General features: G+C 34.4%; 2 protein-coding genes across 4 annotated transcripts; one reads left to right on the top strand and one right to left on the bottom strand.

Annotated features, from left to right (window-relative positions):
• Nucleotides 1-3529: 3529 nt before the first annotated feature.
• LOC140980171 (lysine histidine transporter-like 6) lies at nucleotides 3530-6245 on the bottom strand. Of its 2 annotated transcripts, XM_073445878.1 has the most exons (8): nucleotides 6088-6245; nucleotides 5812-5951; nucleotides 4951-5334; nucleotides 4452-4845; nucleotides 4263-4371; nucleotides 4090-4181; nucleotides 3916-3984; nucleotides 3530-3740 (listed from the first exon to the last, which is right to left on the bottom strand). In XM_073445878.1, the coding sequence occupies exons 1-8, from the start codon at nucleotides 6115-6117 to the stop codon at nucleotides 3642-3644; spliced, it is 1317 nt and encodes a 438-aa protein (XP_073301979.1). In that variant the 5' UTR covers nucleotides 6118-6245; the 3' UTR covers nucleotides 3530-3641. The 2 variants fall into 2 exon arrangements, 1 of the variants encoding a protein (XP_073301979.1); XR_012175890.1 differs by lacking the exon at nucleotides 4090-4181 and having other exon boundaries at nucleotides 3551-3740.
• A 1562-nt stretch (nucleotides 6246-7807) lies between these two features.
• On the top strand, nucleotides 7808-18994 carry LOC140981269 (serine/threonine-protein kinase TIO-like). 2 transcript variants are annotated; one of them, XM_073447623.1, is made up of 23 exons: nucleotides 7808-7974; nucleotides 8193-8306; nucleotides 8404-8478; nucleotides 8648-8740; nucleotides 8888-8962; nucleotides 9169-9261; nucleotides 9526-9589; nucleotides 9683-9767; nucleotides 10465-10537; nucleotides 10607-10675; nucleotides 10764-10835; nucleotides 10962-11061; nucleotides 11182-11304; nucleotides 12284-12422; nucleotides 12999-13170; nucleotides 13512-13610; nucleotides 13690-14235; nucleotides 14638-15795; nucleotides 16376-16609; nucleotides 17284-17427; nucleotides 17587-17667; nucleotides 17785-17973; nucleotides 18578-18994. In XM_073447623.1, exons 2-23 carry the CDS (start codon nucleotides 8217-8219, stop codon nucleotides 18818-18820), a joined length of 4017 nt encoding a protein of 1338 aa, XP_073303724.1. In that variant the 5' UTR covers nucleotides 7808-7974; nucleotides 8193-8216; the 3' UTR covers nucleotides 18821-18994. The 2 variants fall into 2 exon arrangements, with proteins under 2 accessions (XP_073303724.1, XP_073303723.1); XM_073447622.1 differs by having other exon boundaries at nucleotides 11182-11328; nucleotides 18578-18993.
• Nucleotides 18995-19495: the final 501 nt, after the last annotated feature.

The raw sequence follows: 19495 nt of genomic DNA, 5'->3' as shown, positions 1-19495 counted from the left end.
ATATATCTTTTCATTTGAAGTCTAAAGTCTAACTTATCAAAAAATTTAATACATGTACCATTATGAGGGTTAATTGCACCAAATGCGAAAAGTCTAAAAAAAGATAAAATATCTTTAAAAAAATATAAATAGACTACTGAAATATTATCCATTTTTTTTAAAAAAAAATCAACATATTTCACCCTTATTTTATAAAAATTAAGACACAGTTAATCCTTTTATGTTTGATTTTTAAAAATACGACTGCTATTACTTTTATATGTGTGTTATTTTGCTTTTTAGATTCTTTGTAATAGAAAATGTTGATGCAATTAGCCCATTATTATTGATTATAATGTGAGTGTATGAGAAGAGATTTCGAGTTCTAGTTACACATTTTTCATTCGTCCCGTTCCTTATACAAACATGTAAGTGCTGATAAGACGTTTGCTGTCGAATTCATGCATAATACTGAAATACATGCAATAAATACTGATATATTAACGGAAGTTGTCTCCGTAGCCATGAATAATTATACCGGGGACGGGGAATACGGGATGCTCTGAGAAGTGCGGAGAGCGTATGTAAACTGAAGAATGTATTATTAAAAGAAAAAGATGATGGGATGGTGATGCGAGGGAGGGCCTTAAGGTAGGAATATATTCAAAGAAAGTTAGGAGAGGAAATTAAATGGGCAATAAATAGTATAGGTTTTTTTCTTAAAAGTGACCACAAAAACCCCTGCAATCATGCATCTACGTACCCAGCTGTTACTAGTTGCCTAGCCAGGCCGGAGGAATAAAGTGTACCGGTCCCACCTGCCACCTGCTCGTTGACGGCCGCCGTACGCTCCACCAAGCGCCTACGTGACCCAGCTCGCCAGTCGAGGATCCATGGATGCCTTTAAGATTAATTAGGGTTTGACCCGCCCGGATGGATCGGTTTGTTTCTTTCTGGAGAGAATTGCATGTTTATGATCGAGATATATACATACATACATATATATATATATAGTTGGTCTAAAAGTTTCTGAATAAATAACTGTAATGATTATTTATTTACGATTGGATCTTATTTTGCATGCACATAATAAATATATAGTTTTATCATATTAACTTATTATTATTAGATAATAACAATTTTCTATTCTTTTATTTTAATTTTAAAGAACCAATTAATTGTTTTTGGCATGTGCTAAAACCATTTATTTTTTTGCTATATCTAAAACTAGTATTTTGATAACTACCACCTCGTAAGTAAAGATTCGGAGTAAAAACTAAAAATTCCGAACAATTGATGTATTGGTAATGAGACAAATACGATGCTGAATTAGTAGTCGCATCGACATTTATTTTCGTAGAAGAAACGTCACTCTCCGTCTAACGACATATACACAAATTTTCGTCAGACAGTGTCGCAATTTCTTGTTCTTTCTTCACGTAGATTCACCTAAATAGTGCAAAAAATAAAAATCGAAAACTGGCTTTTATTTATATGTTGAAAAAAAAAGGTTTATATAAGGTTTTATTTTCAACATTTCCTAACATATTTTTTCAAAATATATAAATATATTTTAAAAAATATTGTGAAAAACATATGATACATTTATTTTTTTAAATATAATAGATTGATATGTGATATAATGTAATAGGAGTTTTTAAAACAGTGATGAAAACGTGGATAAAAAATATTTTTGAGGATTAAAAATATAAATAATGAAATATAATCATTTAATGGAATGTCGGACATAGAAATATCGGGAGAGTTTCATCACAGTCGCACAGAAGCCAGACAACAATAACTGAAGGAAAAGTTCATTTCAATCTTGGTGGAGCTCAATTATTAGCCCATTTTATTACGATCTTATCTTGACATTCCATTTTTGGTTCTATTATTAGTTCTATAGAGTGAAACATCAAACATGTGTAGGTGATTTTTAAGCAAATTTTGGGTGAATTAAATTAAAAGTTTAAAATTTACGAGTAAAATTATTTGGTTTTTCGTTTTACCAAAAACTATATTGGTTGATAACTTAAATATATTGAATTATATAACAATTCAAGTGTCATATTGGTTGATAACTCTTAAACTATATAATAATTTAAGTTTCACATTTCCATAATTCCTTTTTTTTTTTCCCTTCTGGAATTGACACTTTAATATTATAAATAAAAAACGAACAATGTACAAAGNATTATGCATATTGATTATCTCTCGTATGCATATTGATTATCTCTCGCATGTTTCGGTTTGATTTATAGGTGAATTAATGAAGAAAAAAAAGAATTGTGGACAGAAGTGCGACTAGGGCTCGCTGGGGCTAGTGAACTTGACCGTCCAACGCAAGAGGAAAATGAAGTCAAAAATTCGAGAGGGCTCGATGGGACGGGTGAATTTGAACGCCCTATCTCTTTTGGAGGGATTGAAACAGACTTGTGGACATATCAATTAGGAGAAGAAGAGTTGCCACATGGAGATAAGACCCGAGTCGAAGAGGCAAAAAGAAATCGGGATTTTCACGTTGCGTTTCTTTTTTCCTTCATTTCTCTTAGCACTTTTAGTTTGAAAACTTTGTTTTGATAATTTTATTAAGATGTTTAGCAGCTAATTTTCTTTATATTTTTTGGGATTTAAGGATATCCTTCCCCGAGATTTTTTTAATTTAGTTTGATTATCGACTTATGTTATATTATTGTCTTTATTTAAATCATTAAAGTGTAACTAACTTTTTTGGTATTTTATATTACGAGTGAGTTCGAAAGAATAATTTGTAATATTAACGAGTAATATAATTCATGGATTTACAATTTGCATAGATATGTGAAATTGAATATGTGTTGATAGTGATAGTCTAATTAATAAGTCAAAAACTAAGGGATTCATAAGTCATGCATGTAATCATATCTGATAAATAGTTAAATAAGTTTAATTATTCCATTGAGTCGAATTATTTTAACTTAGTTTGAAAGACTGTATTAATAAATTAGAGAATCTTGTTAGAAGCATGATCAATAATTGAGATTAGTTATTTGAAATAAACGTGAGGTTGATGAACTGAAATTCCTAACAAATTTATTATCACTTGAAGATTTCCATTGACTTGATTTTATTTAATGATAATAATATTTAAATCATTGATTAATTAGGATGAAAGACTTGAAATCATTGTATTGCTCAAGTATAGTTTTTTGTTTCAATTTGAAATTCACTTCTCTCAACATATTCATTTAAAATCCACGAATTTACATTTTTTTTTATTTTGCAATCTTTTTATCAATCTAAATCCTTTCATCCGAACGTAACATTATATACAATTAAATGATAATAACAAAATAATTTATCAACTCCATAATCAAACTATAGAAGCAAAATGCAAACAATAATACTCACGCAAGGGACATATCTGTTTACAAAATATCTGTTTCGCGATTTAAAATTGTGAATCTTTCGCATCAAAAGTCACACACAAAGTGATCAAATCAATCCCGATATTTTAACTAAAGAAAACGATGGTGGTGTCATTTTGTCCATTTGGAGACACAAAAGTAAGTAAAAGGAACTCCTTCCACCATTAATGGAACATGTAGGATATCTATAATTTTATAAATATTTTGCAGACTTGCAGAGTAATGAACACAAAAAAATCAGCACAGCACTCAAATCTATGAATAGAATTCGTAAGTAGAGGTATCAGTTATAATATTTCTCAGGCCGCTAATGGTTGATGCCAGCATGATGAACACTCCCACAACTATGCATGCCTGAAGGAAAATTATTTTAAATAAGAAAAAGTAAGAGAAAAAGCTTTGATTTCTTCGATATAACCGAACTTATTTACTGAAAAAGAAAACCGAATGAAGTAATTGATATTTTGCTCACACCTAGTTATATTTATGCAAAGGAGGTAGTTAACTTCTAAGTTCTAATGTAACTTACCCAATTGATAATCCAAGAACGGCTGAATCTCTGTGGTTTCTTCAATTTCAGCCATATTATACTAGGCAGCTGCAAAAAGATATATCCAATGGTAATGTAATTCATATATGACAAATTTGGAGCCTCGACGGGAATTATAAAAGCATAAACAGAGTACTAATTTGGAGGGCTCACAAAGTAGGAAGTTGGAGCAAACCCAAATCCACCAAAGAAGCCAAGAAGATCACCAAAGAAAGGGAATGTCACACCAATAAAAAGCGTAAAAGCTGTGATATTTTGCTCTTCTCATTAGTAAATATAATTCCAACAAATTTAATTCATATGAAAATTCATGATAAGATTCTCACCTACATAGGCAGAACGGACAATGAGCCTAAGCACAAATCCAGAAGAAATGATGTTAAATCTCTTTGAAATTGTCCTCTCAACCAAGTCAAATACTGGCATTGCATAAACCTGTAAAACACTTTTTGTTCAAGTTTACTTGCAATTCTGTCCTTGTAGAACGTGAAAACATGACATATATGACTGTGCACCTGATAGCTTCCAATGACATGTACCACCACCATCAAGTTAGCAGAAGCTATGAGCCATGCCGGTTTCTGAAGTGCGACGAGCACGTTATCAGTAACGTCTTGCCCGAACGCCCAATATCCGATGAGGGCGACGGGGAAATAACAGATCCCATTGATGAAATATGCCCAAACGGCTCCTTTCCACATTGGAACTTTTGAGGGCTTCTCAGGAGTAGATGGAATGGTGGCCTGGATTTCTAGCACAACAGCATGTCCAGCATAGGCGAATGTAACTTGCCCTAAGGCGTTGAACACACGGAACATGTAGTCAATGGAACTAGTTTTCTTGTACGCGTAGCTCACGTTTGGGACCCGTCCATGGCTGAGGCTACCCACCCATGCTATAGTTGAGTAGCTGCAAGCAACAAAATGCAGGTAGTCAACAGAACTAGTTTTCATGAAACATGACATTTTCTTGGTAAAAATCAAGAAAAATAAATTATGATTTCCTTTGATTTACCTTAGTGACATGATTGCAGCAGCCAACGAGACACCAGAAACAGAATTGAAATCTGGCAATTGAGAGAGAAAAAAATGGAGACCTCCGAAGATGCAAATCCAGTAAGATTGCCTGATTGGGGTGCAATTAGAGCAGGCAATTTCCATGAATTTCTTGAGGCACTTCCCTCCGGTCACCATGTACACAATGTCACATCCCACCTGTACAATAAGCTGCTGAGGCAGTACTATCCACGCCCCCAGCGTCGGCCCAAAGGCATGTCGTCCCAGATCGTAGTACCGGTCGAAACGCACCCCAGGCTCGATTTCGTGGAGTTGTATCATCTGCCACATCGTGTTTAAGGTGATGCACCAGGACAGTGCCAGGATCAGTGTTCCTGGACCCCTGTTTCCAAGTGATTTTAGCCAAATAAGTTGATAAAGTGAAGATTATTATTTCTGAGTAGCAAATATAGTTCAACAAAATATATGATCTTCCCTCAACCCAAATAACGTATATTATATATATATATAACCTTCGGAGAAAATGATAATCTGATTAACTATTTTTTCCACCTCACTCTATAAATTTCAAATATAATTATTCTTTCTGTATCTAAATATAATTCTCAAATTTTATTATACAATCTCGTCTAAATTGACCACAAACCAATCTGACAAGGCAGGATTTCAAAACAAAACGGGAATGAGAGACGAAATCAATATCTTCAAATTTGTGGTCGTTTCAAGCACATTTACCTGAAATTATTGTTATTTTGAAATTTGAACACAACACTAGGTGGGGGAAAAAACCCTTGGAATATATAATACAATCACACAAACTCATACATCCACTCGAGAGCAGAGAGAGCCTCGTACATACCATCCTAAGTAAGCCATGGCATACGGCAAACTGAGCACGCCCGCACCAACCATGGCCGTGACTGAATGAAACGTCGAGTACCACCATTTCCCCTCGCGCGAGGGACCCTTTCCTGCCCACGTTTCATCCGATGGAACTTCCTACACAATACAAATTCATATGTTCTGAAAAACTTTATCTCATATCTAAAATTTCATTTTATTTTTCGACTCCAAATGTTTCTAATAATTTGTATTAAACCAAAAATAATAATAAATGATGATCGGTAAAGTTCACCTTGGGTTGCTGCGGCGTGGATGACACCATCTTCTTTAGTTCAGCGACCGAAGCAAAGCACACCAAGAATGCAGGAGTTGATCAGTGCCTATCATCACGTATTTGTAGTGCTGATTAGTTGTTCCATTTGATTTTTTTTTTGGTGGAATGTTACGTTAAAGGTGATTGGTTTGTATATTTTTATTGGATACTTCTTGCCTTTTTTTCCTAGTGAGTTTATTGGCATGTCGCATAATCAAAAAGCTAGCTTTACAGTTTTCTTTCTGATATCATTTAAAGAGATCGATAATACGGTGGATGATGAAACTTGAAAGTAAAAGCACTACGAGCTGATGCTCCGCATTTGTTCATTGTATTAGTAAAAAGCGCGATTCTTCGGTAATAAAATCAGTTTTATAATGTATTTTTTAATCGTTAATTTCCACTTAATTTATCAAAATTGATACTAACTTTATGCTAGCACGAACTTTGTCTAACCATGTATGAGATTATAAATTATAAATTTTCGAGAACGAATCTTTATTTATGAGATGTGTCAACTCTGTCCATATTTATAATAAAAATTAATAAATTTTCATGAGTGACTCAAATATAATATATATCTCACAAAATTGACTCATAAGACCATCAAATGAGAATTTTTGTGTAAATCTTTTGAAGCCAAAAAGATAATAATCTATTTAATAATAATAATAACCATGATCCTTTTCATTTGTACCTTTTTCACTAAAATTAGTGAAAAAACTAAAGTTGAATTTCGTTTGACTAAATCAGAAATTTCTAGATTTTTGAAATTTAAAACGATGATCATGTCTCGGCTTATGAATTACGATAACTAAATAAATGAAAATGGAGGCTTTTCCCAAAACAAAAACGAAACTTGTGAAGGCCAAAAATTAAATTTTAATTTTTTTTCCAAATAAACACCTTATTACACTAAAGTTCAAAAATATAACTTGTCATAAAAACCGAGTGTTTGTCTGTTTATCAAACATTATAGCAAACAGCAACACTGTAACTAAGATCTTTTAGACCATACAACAACTAAAGTACCACGTTTCAATTGCTTCACATAACATGAACAATTATTTTACCATAACGTAAGTTACAAAAATAGTTTTTTCAAAAAACAAAATAACATAACACACGTATGATGCGTGCTCAATCACTAATGTGTGTGTATATATAAAAGAATAATGATAAAAGAAGTTATGCGAAGAGAAAGAGATGGATACAATCTTATTGAAAATTACTAAATAAAAAAGTTTAATTTTAAAAACAATAGTAATTAGAGGTTATAGTTGTAATTTAAATTTAATCACATCAGTTGTCTAAACAAAACAAGTTAACCAAACACCTTATTAAAAAGTAAATAGTATTTATTTAACATTATACTACTTTAATTACTAATATATTTTATCATCAGCAAAAACTTGTGTGAGAAGGTCTCACGGTTCGTATTTTGTGAGACAGATATCTTATTTTAGTCATCTATGGAAAATATTATTTTTTATGCTAAGAGTATTATTTTTTATTGTGAATATCGGTAGGGTTGACCCGTCTCACAGATAAAAATTCGTAAGATCGTCTCACAAGAAACCTACAATTTATCATTTATGATTTTATCACAGCAACAAAATAAATTATTTTCGAGTCCTGAAAACAATATTTAAGCTAAGAGATCGAAGCGGCGTCGTACAACGTGACGCAGCGGGGTTTGCCTTCATTTGAAAATTTTGAATTGAAATAGAAAAAATGAGTTAAACGGACATATCACAGACCCCTCCAATTTTTCGAATCTAAAGAATTCCCCATTCCACTCTCTCGCACTTGAAGTTCAGACTCGATTCAACAATTTGCTTCAGAATTCACAGTCACTTTTTCCAGGTGAAAACAAATTTATTTTGCGATTTTTGTTTGTTTTATTTCCTCGAATTTTATGCTTCCAATCGCTATGCATGAAGATGTTGATGGATAGTTTAGCTGATATGTATGAAATTGAAGTGATTTTGTCTTAAATTGATGGAAATTTCTCACTCGTTGCTATAATCCGGGTTAAGGCTCTTGGTCTTACTTCCTGATGCGTGATAGTTTTTGAATCGCAGTGTATGTCGGTGGAATAAACGAAAATGGGTGTCGAGAATTATCATGTAATAGAGCTTGCGGGGGAGGGCTCCTTTGGTAAAGTTTACAAAGGAAGACGAAAGTTCACTGGCCAGGTATTATCTATTTGTTTGTTTTATATTTATATAATTATTACACTGGTGTGAATTTATTTATCTGTTCTTGGTCTGGTTTGTGCCAATAATTTGACAGACGGTTGCTATGAAATTTATCCCCAAACATGGAAAAACAGAGAAGGACATTTTGAATTTAAGACAGGAAATTGAGGTATTTATCATGTTGGTTGTTCTTATTCTTCTGTTGTTGATTGGGTTCTATTAGCATACTAAGCGCATGTAATTTTATGTTTGCATTGTGGTATTTACGTAATACTTTAAATTTGGTCATGTTTTGTACGTGGCCATTTGCTAACTTTAGCTGGTTCGGAGCTCTTCAGATTCTTAGAAAGTTGAAGCATGAAAATATCATAGCCATGCTGGACTCATTCGAGAGCCCACAAGAGTTTTGTGTTGTCACTGAATTCGCACAAGTAATTACTACTTCTCTTTCAAATTATCTCCACTCGATCAAGTACTTTGCTACAAGGCTTAGTGGTTATCTGAGCTATTTGATGAGCTCATCCTGCACACTCAGTCAGGGAAAATGAAAGTTACGTGATTAATGTATTTTATTGCAGGGCGAGCTTTTTGAAATTCTGGAGGATGACAAGTGCCTTCCTGAAGAACAAGTTCAAGCAATTGCTAAACAGCTGGTACTAAGTTTCTTTAAGCTATGACTTTATGCATTTGATCTCATTCTGTACGACTGTTGGTGATAAGATTTAAAACCTGTAGGGAATATGATGATTCTGTTCTTTCTTTTATTGATATTGAAATTTGAAATGATGTCCACATGCTTTGGTCACTCTTGGATACAGAATTCACCTTTTGGTTTATTGTTTTACTGGTCTATTTTTAGGTGAGAGCATTGCATTATCTCCACTCAAATCGTATTATTCACCGTGATATGAAGCCACAAAACATACTCATAGGTGCTGAATCCATTGTAAAGGTTTGTATTAAAATGTTTCCCTTGTCTTTATTTTCTGTTCGCATTTGTTATTCATAAATGTTCCTTTGCTGTTTTAAAGTTGATGTTATGTGGCATATTTTCATGTTGTACTTTTTGATTCTTTACAGTATTGCATTGACCTAGGGTTGACTTTCATATGTTATTGATCATTATAAATGGGCACTGTTTTGTTCTATTGCTTAATGATTATATCAGCGGCATGCCTGATTTCTTTTTCATTTGTTTCGTCATATTGTCTATTAGCTGTGCGATTTTGGTTTTGCACGTGCAATGTCTGCAAACACAGTTGTCTTGCGGTCTATTAAAGGTAAGGATAAATCAATAGCGATGCCTATATTGTTTCTTTGCCTTTATTGACAGCCACGTCTCTGACTTCTGTTTTTACATATTTTAAAATCAGGAACTCCTTTGTACATGGCCCCAGAATTAGTACGAGAACAGCCATATAACCACACTGCCGATCTGTGGTCCCTTGGTGTTATTTTGTATGCAAGCTTCCTTCTTAACTTTTTTGTGCATCAAGAAGAAACAATGACTTGTTATCTATTTCTCCTTTTTGAATTTAAAAGAAATTTTTTTTCAGTTATTTAGTTTGCATATTGACAAGCATTCTAGCAACATTTAGTCAGCTTCTGAATGATTTCTAAGAGATCTCCTTGAACTAAAACAAACTCGGCCACCACTTCTGTCTTTATCTAGCATCAGATGGAATAATCAAAGCAAATGACAGAGCAGTATGAAGGAGGAATTCGATGCAAATGACTGACTCTAAAAGCAGTATTAAGGAGAAAATTATTGCAAATGACTGACTCTTATAACAAAAATTTTTCTACCCTTGTGTGCCAGTATTGCTAGAAACATGATGCTTCTTCCAGCAACTCTTGTGATGTTCCTTTTGTATAGTTTCAATGATGTTTCTTCAGGAAATGAGCCAGGTTAAACTGCACTAAAACGAATAATTTCTTATTCGTGTGATGTTCCTTTTGCATAGTTTCAATTTCTTTTTTCACGAAAAGTGTCCATCAATTAGCTAAGCTCATGGAAAGATGACGGCTAATAATAAAAAATGTCTCAAGAGAGCTTGCCCCTGCTGTATTCAACTTTATATGAAATATTTCTTAATTTTGCTTGCTAGTTTATAGTCGTCCTCTTGGTTTATCTAGAAATCCTTATGCTACACAGGTATGAACTATTTGTTGGCCAACCTCCATTCTATACGAATTCTGTGTATGCTCTTATCCGGCATATCATTAAGGTAATTACATTTTTATTGTTTTATTTTTCACCGTGTCATATATTGATTATTTTTTTGAATTTGTTGCAGGATCCTGTTAAATATCCAGACAACATGAGTTCAAACTTCAGAAGCTTTTTGAAGGGTTTACTTAATAAGGTAGAGTTTGCGAAAATAAAAAAATATGTGCAAGGACATTCTATTTTTCATGATGACTCTTGAATATTACTTTCTTCCTTCATAACAGGTTCCACAAAACAGACTGACATGGCCTGCTCTTCTGGAACATCCATTTGTTAAAGAAACTCAAGTGGATGAAGTAAGAATTTTCAGTTTTTTCCTGTCCGTTGTCATTTTCTTGATGCTCTTCCCATATTTTTTTAAAAGAGGCTCGTTTTTTTAAAATAAAATAATCATATAAATTTGTGTTATCTATTATAACCAGGAGTTAAGTACCGTGACCACAGCATCTCCACGAGGTTTCAATGCAGCTTTGAGGCACGAAAAGAGTGTTCAAAAGCCAAGTGAATTTGTTGTACCAGAGAGTATGCTCTTTATTGTCTTTTAAAGTTATTCAGTGAATATTTTCTAATCCAGAGAGTTAGTGCTGCTATAATTCTCCAAAGTTAAATCTTGAAGAAAAACTCTGGTGGTATTTACTATAGGTAAAAATTATTCTCCTAGTCATGAAAGTGAGATTGTCCAATGCTCTCCTACTAATCTTCAATCGAGAAGAACTAACTCAACAGTTGATGACATGCCAAGGGAGGAGCTTCCAACTTTTCCATGTAAGGATGGTGCTGCACAATCAGGTAAGTTGCTTTTGATAAATGGTGCACACTCTTTCGCTTTGTTTTTACACATGATTATGCTGTACCCAAGAGTTTCAGGTTGTATTTTTGCAACATGTGCATTTTCCAAAATTTCAAATTTTTTCCCTTGATGTTCTATCATATATCTGATTTATTAACGTAGGGGAGCTTCAATGTTTTCTTTTTACTCTTTACCCTGAAGGTACCTAGCAAAAGTATTATATTTTCAAGAATGAGCTTATCTATATCTCAATGAGTTTGTAGGAAACAGGATTATCTTATACTCATTCGGTAATAGGTCAAAAACTCTCCTTTGCTATTTGGTGTGTAAATATTAAAAATATAACTCCATCTTCTGGCTGTCAAGAATGCATTTTTTTTGGGTGATTGTTGAAAGAGACCAGTCTGTCTTTGTACAAGCCATGGGGTTAGCACTGACATTATGCTACGTTTTAATTGTGCCACTTTCCCAAGAGCTTGGGTTTATGCCTTTTTAAGATGTTATGGACAATGTTAGATTTGTTAGCATGCTGTTTGATAAACTGAGAGTTGATTTCTCTTGTATTATGTTTAATGTGTTTTTCTAGGTTTTTGCATAATAATATCTGCACACTGTTCTTTCCTATGCTCATCACTTCCTATAGGGATAAAATAACTTTCATATTCTTCCATAGATAGTTCCATAATTCTTCCACCTTCTACAGTAGCTCTCTGCTACCCTAAATGTCTTTTTGCGCCTGCTTTCAGTTCTTATAGGTCTTGCTGCTTTTAGCATCACGCCAATCACCATATAAATGATGCTTCATTAGCATCTTGTAATTGTTATTTCTCTTGAAAGGTTACACTGGATTGGTTGTACAAGATGGATAATGTTTTCTGTTTATCATGATTTAACTTAATTTAATTTGAATAATATTGTATTTTACGTGACTGTGTGGCTTCCTTTTTTGCTCAGGGTGCCAAGTGTTGGATCGACTGGAGAATAATTCTCGAACAGTCAAGGGTGCAAATTTAATTGTTCAAGACAATGAAGCATTGGCTGCTATTATGCTACCACTTAAAAAAGTGTGCAGTGGATCACAAAACTCTTGCATGTAAATCAGTCTTCTTTACAATCACGCTAGTCTAGATTATGCTTTTTGGTTGCTGTTTATTTTGCTTTATGTATCTGTATATGTAAATTATCTTATTGTGTTTTGAACTAGCATTCAGAGCCTGTTTGCGTTGTTAAAATGATTTTGAAACTAAAGTTAAATAAGTGCCTTGTCGTTCCATGTAGGTTTCTTTGTACGCAAGCACGCTATGAAGTTCAATATCAATTTCTTAATTGTGCATCATGCTGTATGAGAGGGTATATGTGAGGAGGATGTTAAAGTTTGAGAAACTTTTGTGAAGACATGGAATCAAACAGAAAAGTATATTTTGCTGCTGTTGGATGTCTGTATAACTTGTTGTCTTGTTTAGACCCTGTATCAGCAGGACTACGATGAAGTTTATTTTTGCCTTAAAATCACTTTTAATTTGTTTGTACTTGTATGCAGCTTCTTCAAGATCATATAGATAATATTTTGAAGGGCTGCTTTACATAAAATAAGTCATTCAGTTTTTATTGGATAAATTTTAACTGCGTCTCAAAAGAAAGTTATGTTTCCTGTTATTTATTATATCAGGAGTCTGGATGAAGTTATTTTGAACCAATCACTGAGAATTCTTTCAAATTTAATTGCTGCTGAAGCATTAAATTCAAGGGGCATTTTGGATGAAATTGTCGGTGGACTTTTTGGTTTTGCTTCTGCCATAGTTCAATTTAAACCAACAAATGGAAATGACTTGATTGCAAAGGTATGTAAATGTCAGTTTTAATTATCATGAATGTCTGTGAGTGTGAATCATTTTACATGTTTAATATTTTATAGCAGTTTGTATGGATAACATTTGGGATTTACTTGTGAGTTGGGAGAATATCGAATTGGTAACCAGTTTCTTCTTGTAAAGTTCTGTGTCTGAGGACTGGAAATCCCCTCTTTCAATAGTAGAAATAGAATTGTAACTATTTAAACTAGAGCACTTAGTTCCATATAAACTTAAAATTTTACTTGATTTTTTTCCTTCAGGAAGTTCTAGTCTCTTGTTCAAGCTAGTGGTAGTCATTACGAGTGTTAATCGGCTTTGTTATGTGACAGAGCCTCTCAGCCATAAAAAGAATGATAGATAATTGTGGAGGTGGTACCGGAGATCATTATTTCAAAAATTGGGTTACCATGGTTGGATTGTATTCACAGGTTAGATTCATTTCTTTGCTATTACCTTTGTCCATGACATTTGTTTGCTTGATACACTCAGAAGTTTTAAATTCTGCAGGTGATAAGTTGCAGTGATGAAGCGTCAGGAAGAGTTTTTTATGAGAGCACTTCCTGTGTTGCCATCATGTTATCTCAAGTATCACAGTCTCTCAGAGCATCTGCTGCCACTTCAACCCCTGAGGCAGCTTCCGCTCCTTCAGTGGTGAATAAAACTCTTAAACAAATATTGGTCCATGCTAAATCTTCGGATGTGGTGGATTATTTGTGTTTATGCCTGGAATCATCAGGCTCAAGTCTCATATCAGGCTCTACGACTTTGTTAAAAGCTGCCTGTGAGGCCTGCAGGGGAATTTGGTCGCTCATTGATGCATTTGAACTTCTTTCCATGAGAGAGAGACCGTTATTTCCACTAAATTCTTTGCGAAGCCATTCTCTACTCCGACTTGACCTTAAGGGCCGTGATGAGGGTTTCTTGCATGGATCTGAATCAGGAGAAGTCATCGATGTCATTACCAAAGCATTTCTCAAGTCTAAAGCCATACAGGTTGCTGTTTTCTTTTGTCTTCGCCAACGCAACGATATTGGTCTCTGTGCCGTGTTGCAGGTATTTTTATTCTCTTGCTGATTTTGATTTCTTCCATGTACCTGTGTTTCTTGGATGCAAGAGCTTCAAATAATTATCTTATCTTGGATAACGGAGTTTATTTCTATACCAAGTTCTTTGATCAACTAAACACAGCTAGAATTTTTCATGACCAAATGCAGTTAGAAATTTTTCATGACCAAATGCAGCAAAAACTAATTCCTAGATCTTATAAGCATCAAGTAATCTGCAAAATTAAACTTTTCTTTTTCCCTACTCTCTATGCTTCCCCTGTACGTGTGAATGACGACATCATCATACACGTGTTCCAATTACGTGACACGCTCTTTAATTTTTCTCCTGATTATTTAATGCACATTTTTTATTTATCTTTAAACTACATGACTCATGTGCTTTATGCAGCTTGTCTTGAGAGTTTGCACACGCAGTGAAGTGGTAGTAAATGTTCTCTGTGGTTTGCCAGGTAAACTACCTGTGATGACAGTTGTTAGTGGTGGAGGAGATGGCACAATAGTTTCGGAGCTCTTCTCCATCCTATCATTTTTTGATGTTACTGACAAAGAGATCAATGAAGGAGACGCAGATAGTACAAAACTCAAAGCAATGAATACCCGTGTCTTAGTTATGCATTCAAGTCTTGTGCTTGCCACCATTGCTCAAGGTCTGAAATCATCTGGAAGAAACTCTGCACTGTTTATGCTGACTACATCTTCAAAAAAGCAATCAACTCGGCTTTCTACTCTGGCACACCATTATTCCTCAGACGAAAGGACACAGTTTCCGCTGCAACCTGCTTGTGCATCTGCTATGTTGGCTCTTGCATCCATTCTGTCTCTTGAAATGGGAACTTCGGTTGATAACGCCATCTCTGAAATAGCTCTTCCTTTAATTCCTCGAACACCGACTTTGTGTGAGTATCTCAGAGGTCCAGCAATTGATGAAAATGTTATAAACCTCAACATGCCAAAGGGGATGCTCACATTCTGGCATGGTATCAGGGATGGCTGTGTTGGATTGTTGGACTCCAGATTGAGTTGGGGAGGACCCTTGGCTGTGCAACAGTTGTGTGCAAGCGGTGCTCCACAGCTTCTTATTGATTTATTGGCTAACAATGTTTCAAATTCTTCTCAACAAGGATCTGTCTGCTCACAAGATCAAATAGGATTGTCGCCTGCTGGGGTTGTTAGGACAATTGCTTCAATATGTCAATGCCTTTCAGGCGGAGTTTCAACATTTCGCCATATTTTGCTAAGGACAGAACATGTCAAGTGCATCACAGATTTATTATCTGACACACATCTTAAGCTTATTCGATCATGGGTTGGACCTGGTGGAGGAAAATATGGTGTTAGAGATACAATAAATGCAGTAACTGACCTCTTAGCATTTCCATTTGTTGTTGTACAAAATTCACCTGGTTTGCCATCCGCTACTGCTTCAGTGAATGGTGGTTTCCTTCTCAATATGGGCTCTCCTGGTGGGAAGGTTTGTGCTGAAGACAAAGACATGATGAAAGCGATACAGACGAACATGAACAACTATATCAAGATTCTTTTGGAGGTCAGTCTATGCCTTTTTCTCAGTTCCCTTAATTTATATTGTTTGTTGAGCATCCCATTGGTGCTAAGTATAAGTACAGTTCGGTTTAGTTTACATTCCAAATTGTACCCTACTACCCTATACTTTCTATCAGACACTTGATGTGAGTTTCTGTACCTTTTTATATTGTTGTATGCTAATTTGACGAGGGGAAATTTTAGGAACCTAAATGTGGCACTGCTGTATTTTTGGGAAAGTGACCTATGCTTGGAGAATTTTTAAGATGTGTGCCATAAAACATGGAGATGACAATGGTTTCATTTTTTTTCCTGAATGTAAATTACACATTATATTGTGAAAAAAGTTCTGTGACGCCAGTTAGGTGAAATAAACATTAACTTCTATTTCGACATTTTACAAGTTTCCTTGATAATGCAGGAACATTTCATTCTTTGTTTTTTTTCCTTGCAAGCATGAACAGATTGACGAGACATTAATCTGTCCTTGACTTGAAATATTGAACTCAATGATTCATGAACTCTTTTGAAGTGAAAAATTGTGGTTTTGTAGTTGAGATGATGCGGTTGCTTTTGTATTCTAGGTTGAAGTGCCAGCCATAATTGTCCGTTGCTTGGACCATATGGAAATTAAAGATGTTTCCAGGCCAGTTGCTTTTGTTTCCAAACTATCGAACCAACACCCCCTTGCTGTTCAACTAGTAAGCAAAGGCTTCTTGGATCCAACCAGAATAAGAAGGTTGCTTAATGGCCCCTGCCCTAGAGAAGCCACTGTGGATTTTCTTATGATTGTTTCTGATTTAGCTCGAATGGATAAGGTACTTCTATGATGTACTTCTACTGGTAATTTTCATAAAATTACATCTTGGCACATAATGAATCATGTGAAGTTCTTACATGTCATAAAAAACTTGACTCGAATGACATAATTTTACCTCGCATTTTACTGGTCACTTTGATGGCTAAATATTCAAAATTCCTACTTTTCTTGTGGTGCTTATTGCGGTGTAACGTTGATATCCAATATTTGTGGCCTTGTTTATTGTGTCAGTTCAGGAAGGTTTGCTACACATACTTCCTAGATAGGAAAACTTACTGACCAGAAAATAACACTTTCTGGTCAGCTGTATTGCATTGTTGATTGGATTTTGTTTCTCTCATCGACACAAGGTTCTGAAGTTCTTAAGAAAAAATAAATTTTTATTATTCTGATTTTTTTTAGACTTTAATCCGAACTTAATGCCTCTTGTCTCTTTTGTACTTGAAATGGCAACAAAATGATTTGTCTTTCTGATTGGTTTTTTATTCTGCTTATAGCCTAGTTATAAATATAATCTTCATCTATGAAGACTCACCACCTAAACAATCAGCTGGGAAAAAAAGCATCTGTTGACATAGTAGTTTCTACCTAATTTTCTATTTGCAGATACTTTCATTATGGTGTTAGTGAGGCAGGCACATCGGAAATTTCTAATCACAATTATTCATGCAGTTATTTTATGAAAATATCAAGGCAGCGGATATCTTGGAGGCTCTGAAGCACTTTCTCACGCATGAAGATCCAAATATTCGCTCCAAAGCTTGCAGTGCTATTGGCAATATGTGTCGACACAGCTCCTACTTCTATGGTTTACTGGTATAGAACTCATGAAAACCCAAAGAGACACTTGCGCTTTCTTATTTATTGCTCTTTGATCTTGATAATCTACTAACCATTAATTAATCACTACGTTAGATTTTTAGAAGTCTGGTCACAATTACTATAGTAACTTACTAGTTGTCGTATTATTTGAAGGCAAAACATCAGATAATTGGTGTCCTTATTGATCGATGCTCTGATCCTGATAAAAGAACAAGGAAGTTTGCTTGTTTTGCAGTAAGTATTCCAACAGTCTATTCCTCAACAATGTTGCGACTAAATTATCTCTATTTTGTCTTGTGGCGAAGTGATATTGTTTTAGACTAATTAATGAGCATATGTCTTGAACTCCAGGTTGGAAATGCTGCATATCACAACGATTCTTTGTATGAAGAACTTAGAAGAGTCATCCCGCAGCTGAAAAATGTACTCCTCTCAGATGAGGAGGATAAAACAAAGGCAAATGCTGCAGGTGCTCTCAGTAATCTTGTTCGGAACTCCAACATGCTTTGTGAAGACATGGTTTCCAAAGGAGGCATGCAGGTAAATCAAATTCTTCCAGGCTCGTATGAGTCATTTGGTGTTAGTCAGATCTTTTTTTCCATTGAGGTCACTGCAATCTGGTCCTTCTGGGTTGCCATCAGTTTGTCTGAAAAATATGCCTCAAAAGATGCTTCACAGATATATTGGCCATCCTCTGTCACAAATTAGAAGGGTGGATTCAGTTTTTTCTGTCAATTTCCCTGTAGTTTCAACCATGTGGGAATGATGGTGCTTTTGTATGAATTGCCGGTAAACGATTGAAAGAAATAGTATCAGCCAATGTCTTGATAACTATGTCACGTGGAAGTCTTGGGAACTATAATGCCACAAGGGTGGAAGCGAATGAGCAGGCACCATCTCCTTCTCATTGCTCTTCACCAATGGGGAAGCTCAATCCAATTAAGTCTGTGGCGTCTACCGATTTCGCCATATCTCCTTCCTTTTGTTTTGAGATTAGGATCTCATTATTATATCATTTGCTATCTCAAAAAAGTATTCTGCCTGCATAATCACATGCATTTGCAACAGTCTTGCATTTGTGTTGTGAGTACTGATGTTATCCATGGCTCTACATTTTTCTAAACCAAAACCATTATCATTTCAGGCATTGCTAAAGGTGGTGGCCGATTGCTCGAAGGTGGCATTGAACCCAAGAAAGGATGCCATAAATGAGTCACCACTAAAGATAGCCTTATTTTCACTTGTCAGGATGTGTGCTTACCCACAATGTAGGCAATTTATTAGCTCATCGGAGTTGCTTCCTCTAATAGCACAGCTTCGACAATCGCCAGAATCCGCCATTGCCAATTATGCCTCTATCATTATCAGTAAAGTGTCAATATCTTGATACTTGATTAACGGTTGAAAGTAATTTCAGTTGTTACATTGGAGATGTTTTCACAGCCCAATTACATTTACACTGGGATTATTGTAAATCTTTTTTATCTGATGGCATTACTGTATGTATATAAGCATAATCTAGCTGAAGTCATTGATCTTAAACTAGCTTAATTATTTTGATCAGACATTGAATTGCAAATTTTGATTAGATTGTAGAGTTTTTAATCTTATTAAGCAAGTCCATTTTGAAATGTTTGTGAAATTTAAATTTTTTAGGCAAAAAAAGAAAATAATCCCACTCAAAAACTAAGTAATTAGGTAATTTAGATTTTCAGTTAAAGTATGAAACAAGTGTGTAATGTATGTGAATATCAATTAAGATTAAATTAAATTTATATATAAACAAAACAATAAAAGTAGAATGTTTTAATTTTTTTTCTTCCCAAATTCAAATCCATATTCTAAATTGGAATTGAAAATTTTCAAATTTCAAATCCCAAGTTTTATATACTTTTTTCTATGCGGATCGACTATTTTTTTTTATAAAAAGACTTGTAATCTTTATTGATTAATCAAAATGTCTTCAAATACAAGTTTTAAGTAGACAAATAAAAAATTTCACAGATACCCAATAAAAAAGTGAACAAGAAAAGTTAGAAATTTTGTTAAAGCGTATGCAATT

The sequence above is a fragment of the Primulina huaijiensis genome, chromosome 7, assembly GCF_012295235.1.
Source record: "Primulina huaijiensis isolate GDHJ02 chromosome 7, ASM1229523v2, whole genome shotgun sequence".
NCBI classification, from domain to species: Eukaryota; Viridiplantae; Streptophyta; class Magnoliopsida; order Lamiales; family Gesneriaceae; genus Primulina; species Primulina huaijiensis.
Note: the sequence above shows the minus strand (reverse complement) of the source record. Positions and strands in the feature narration are given on the sequence as shown.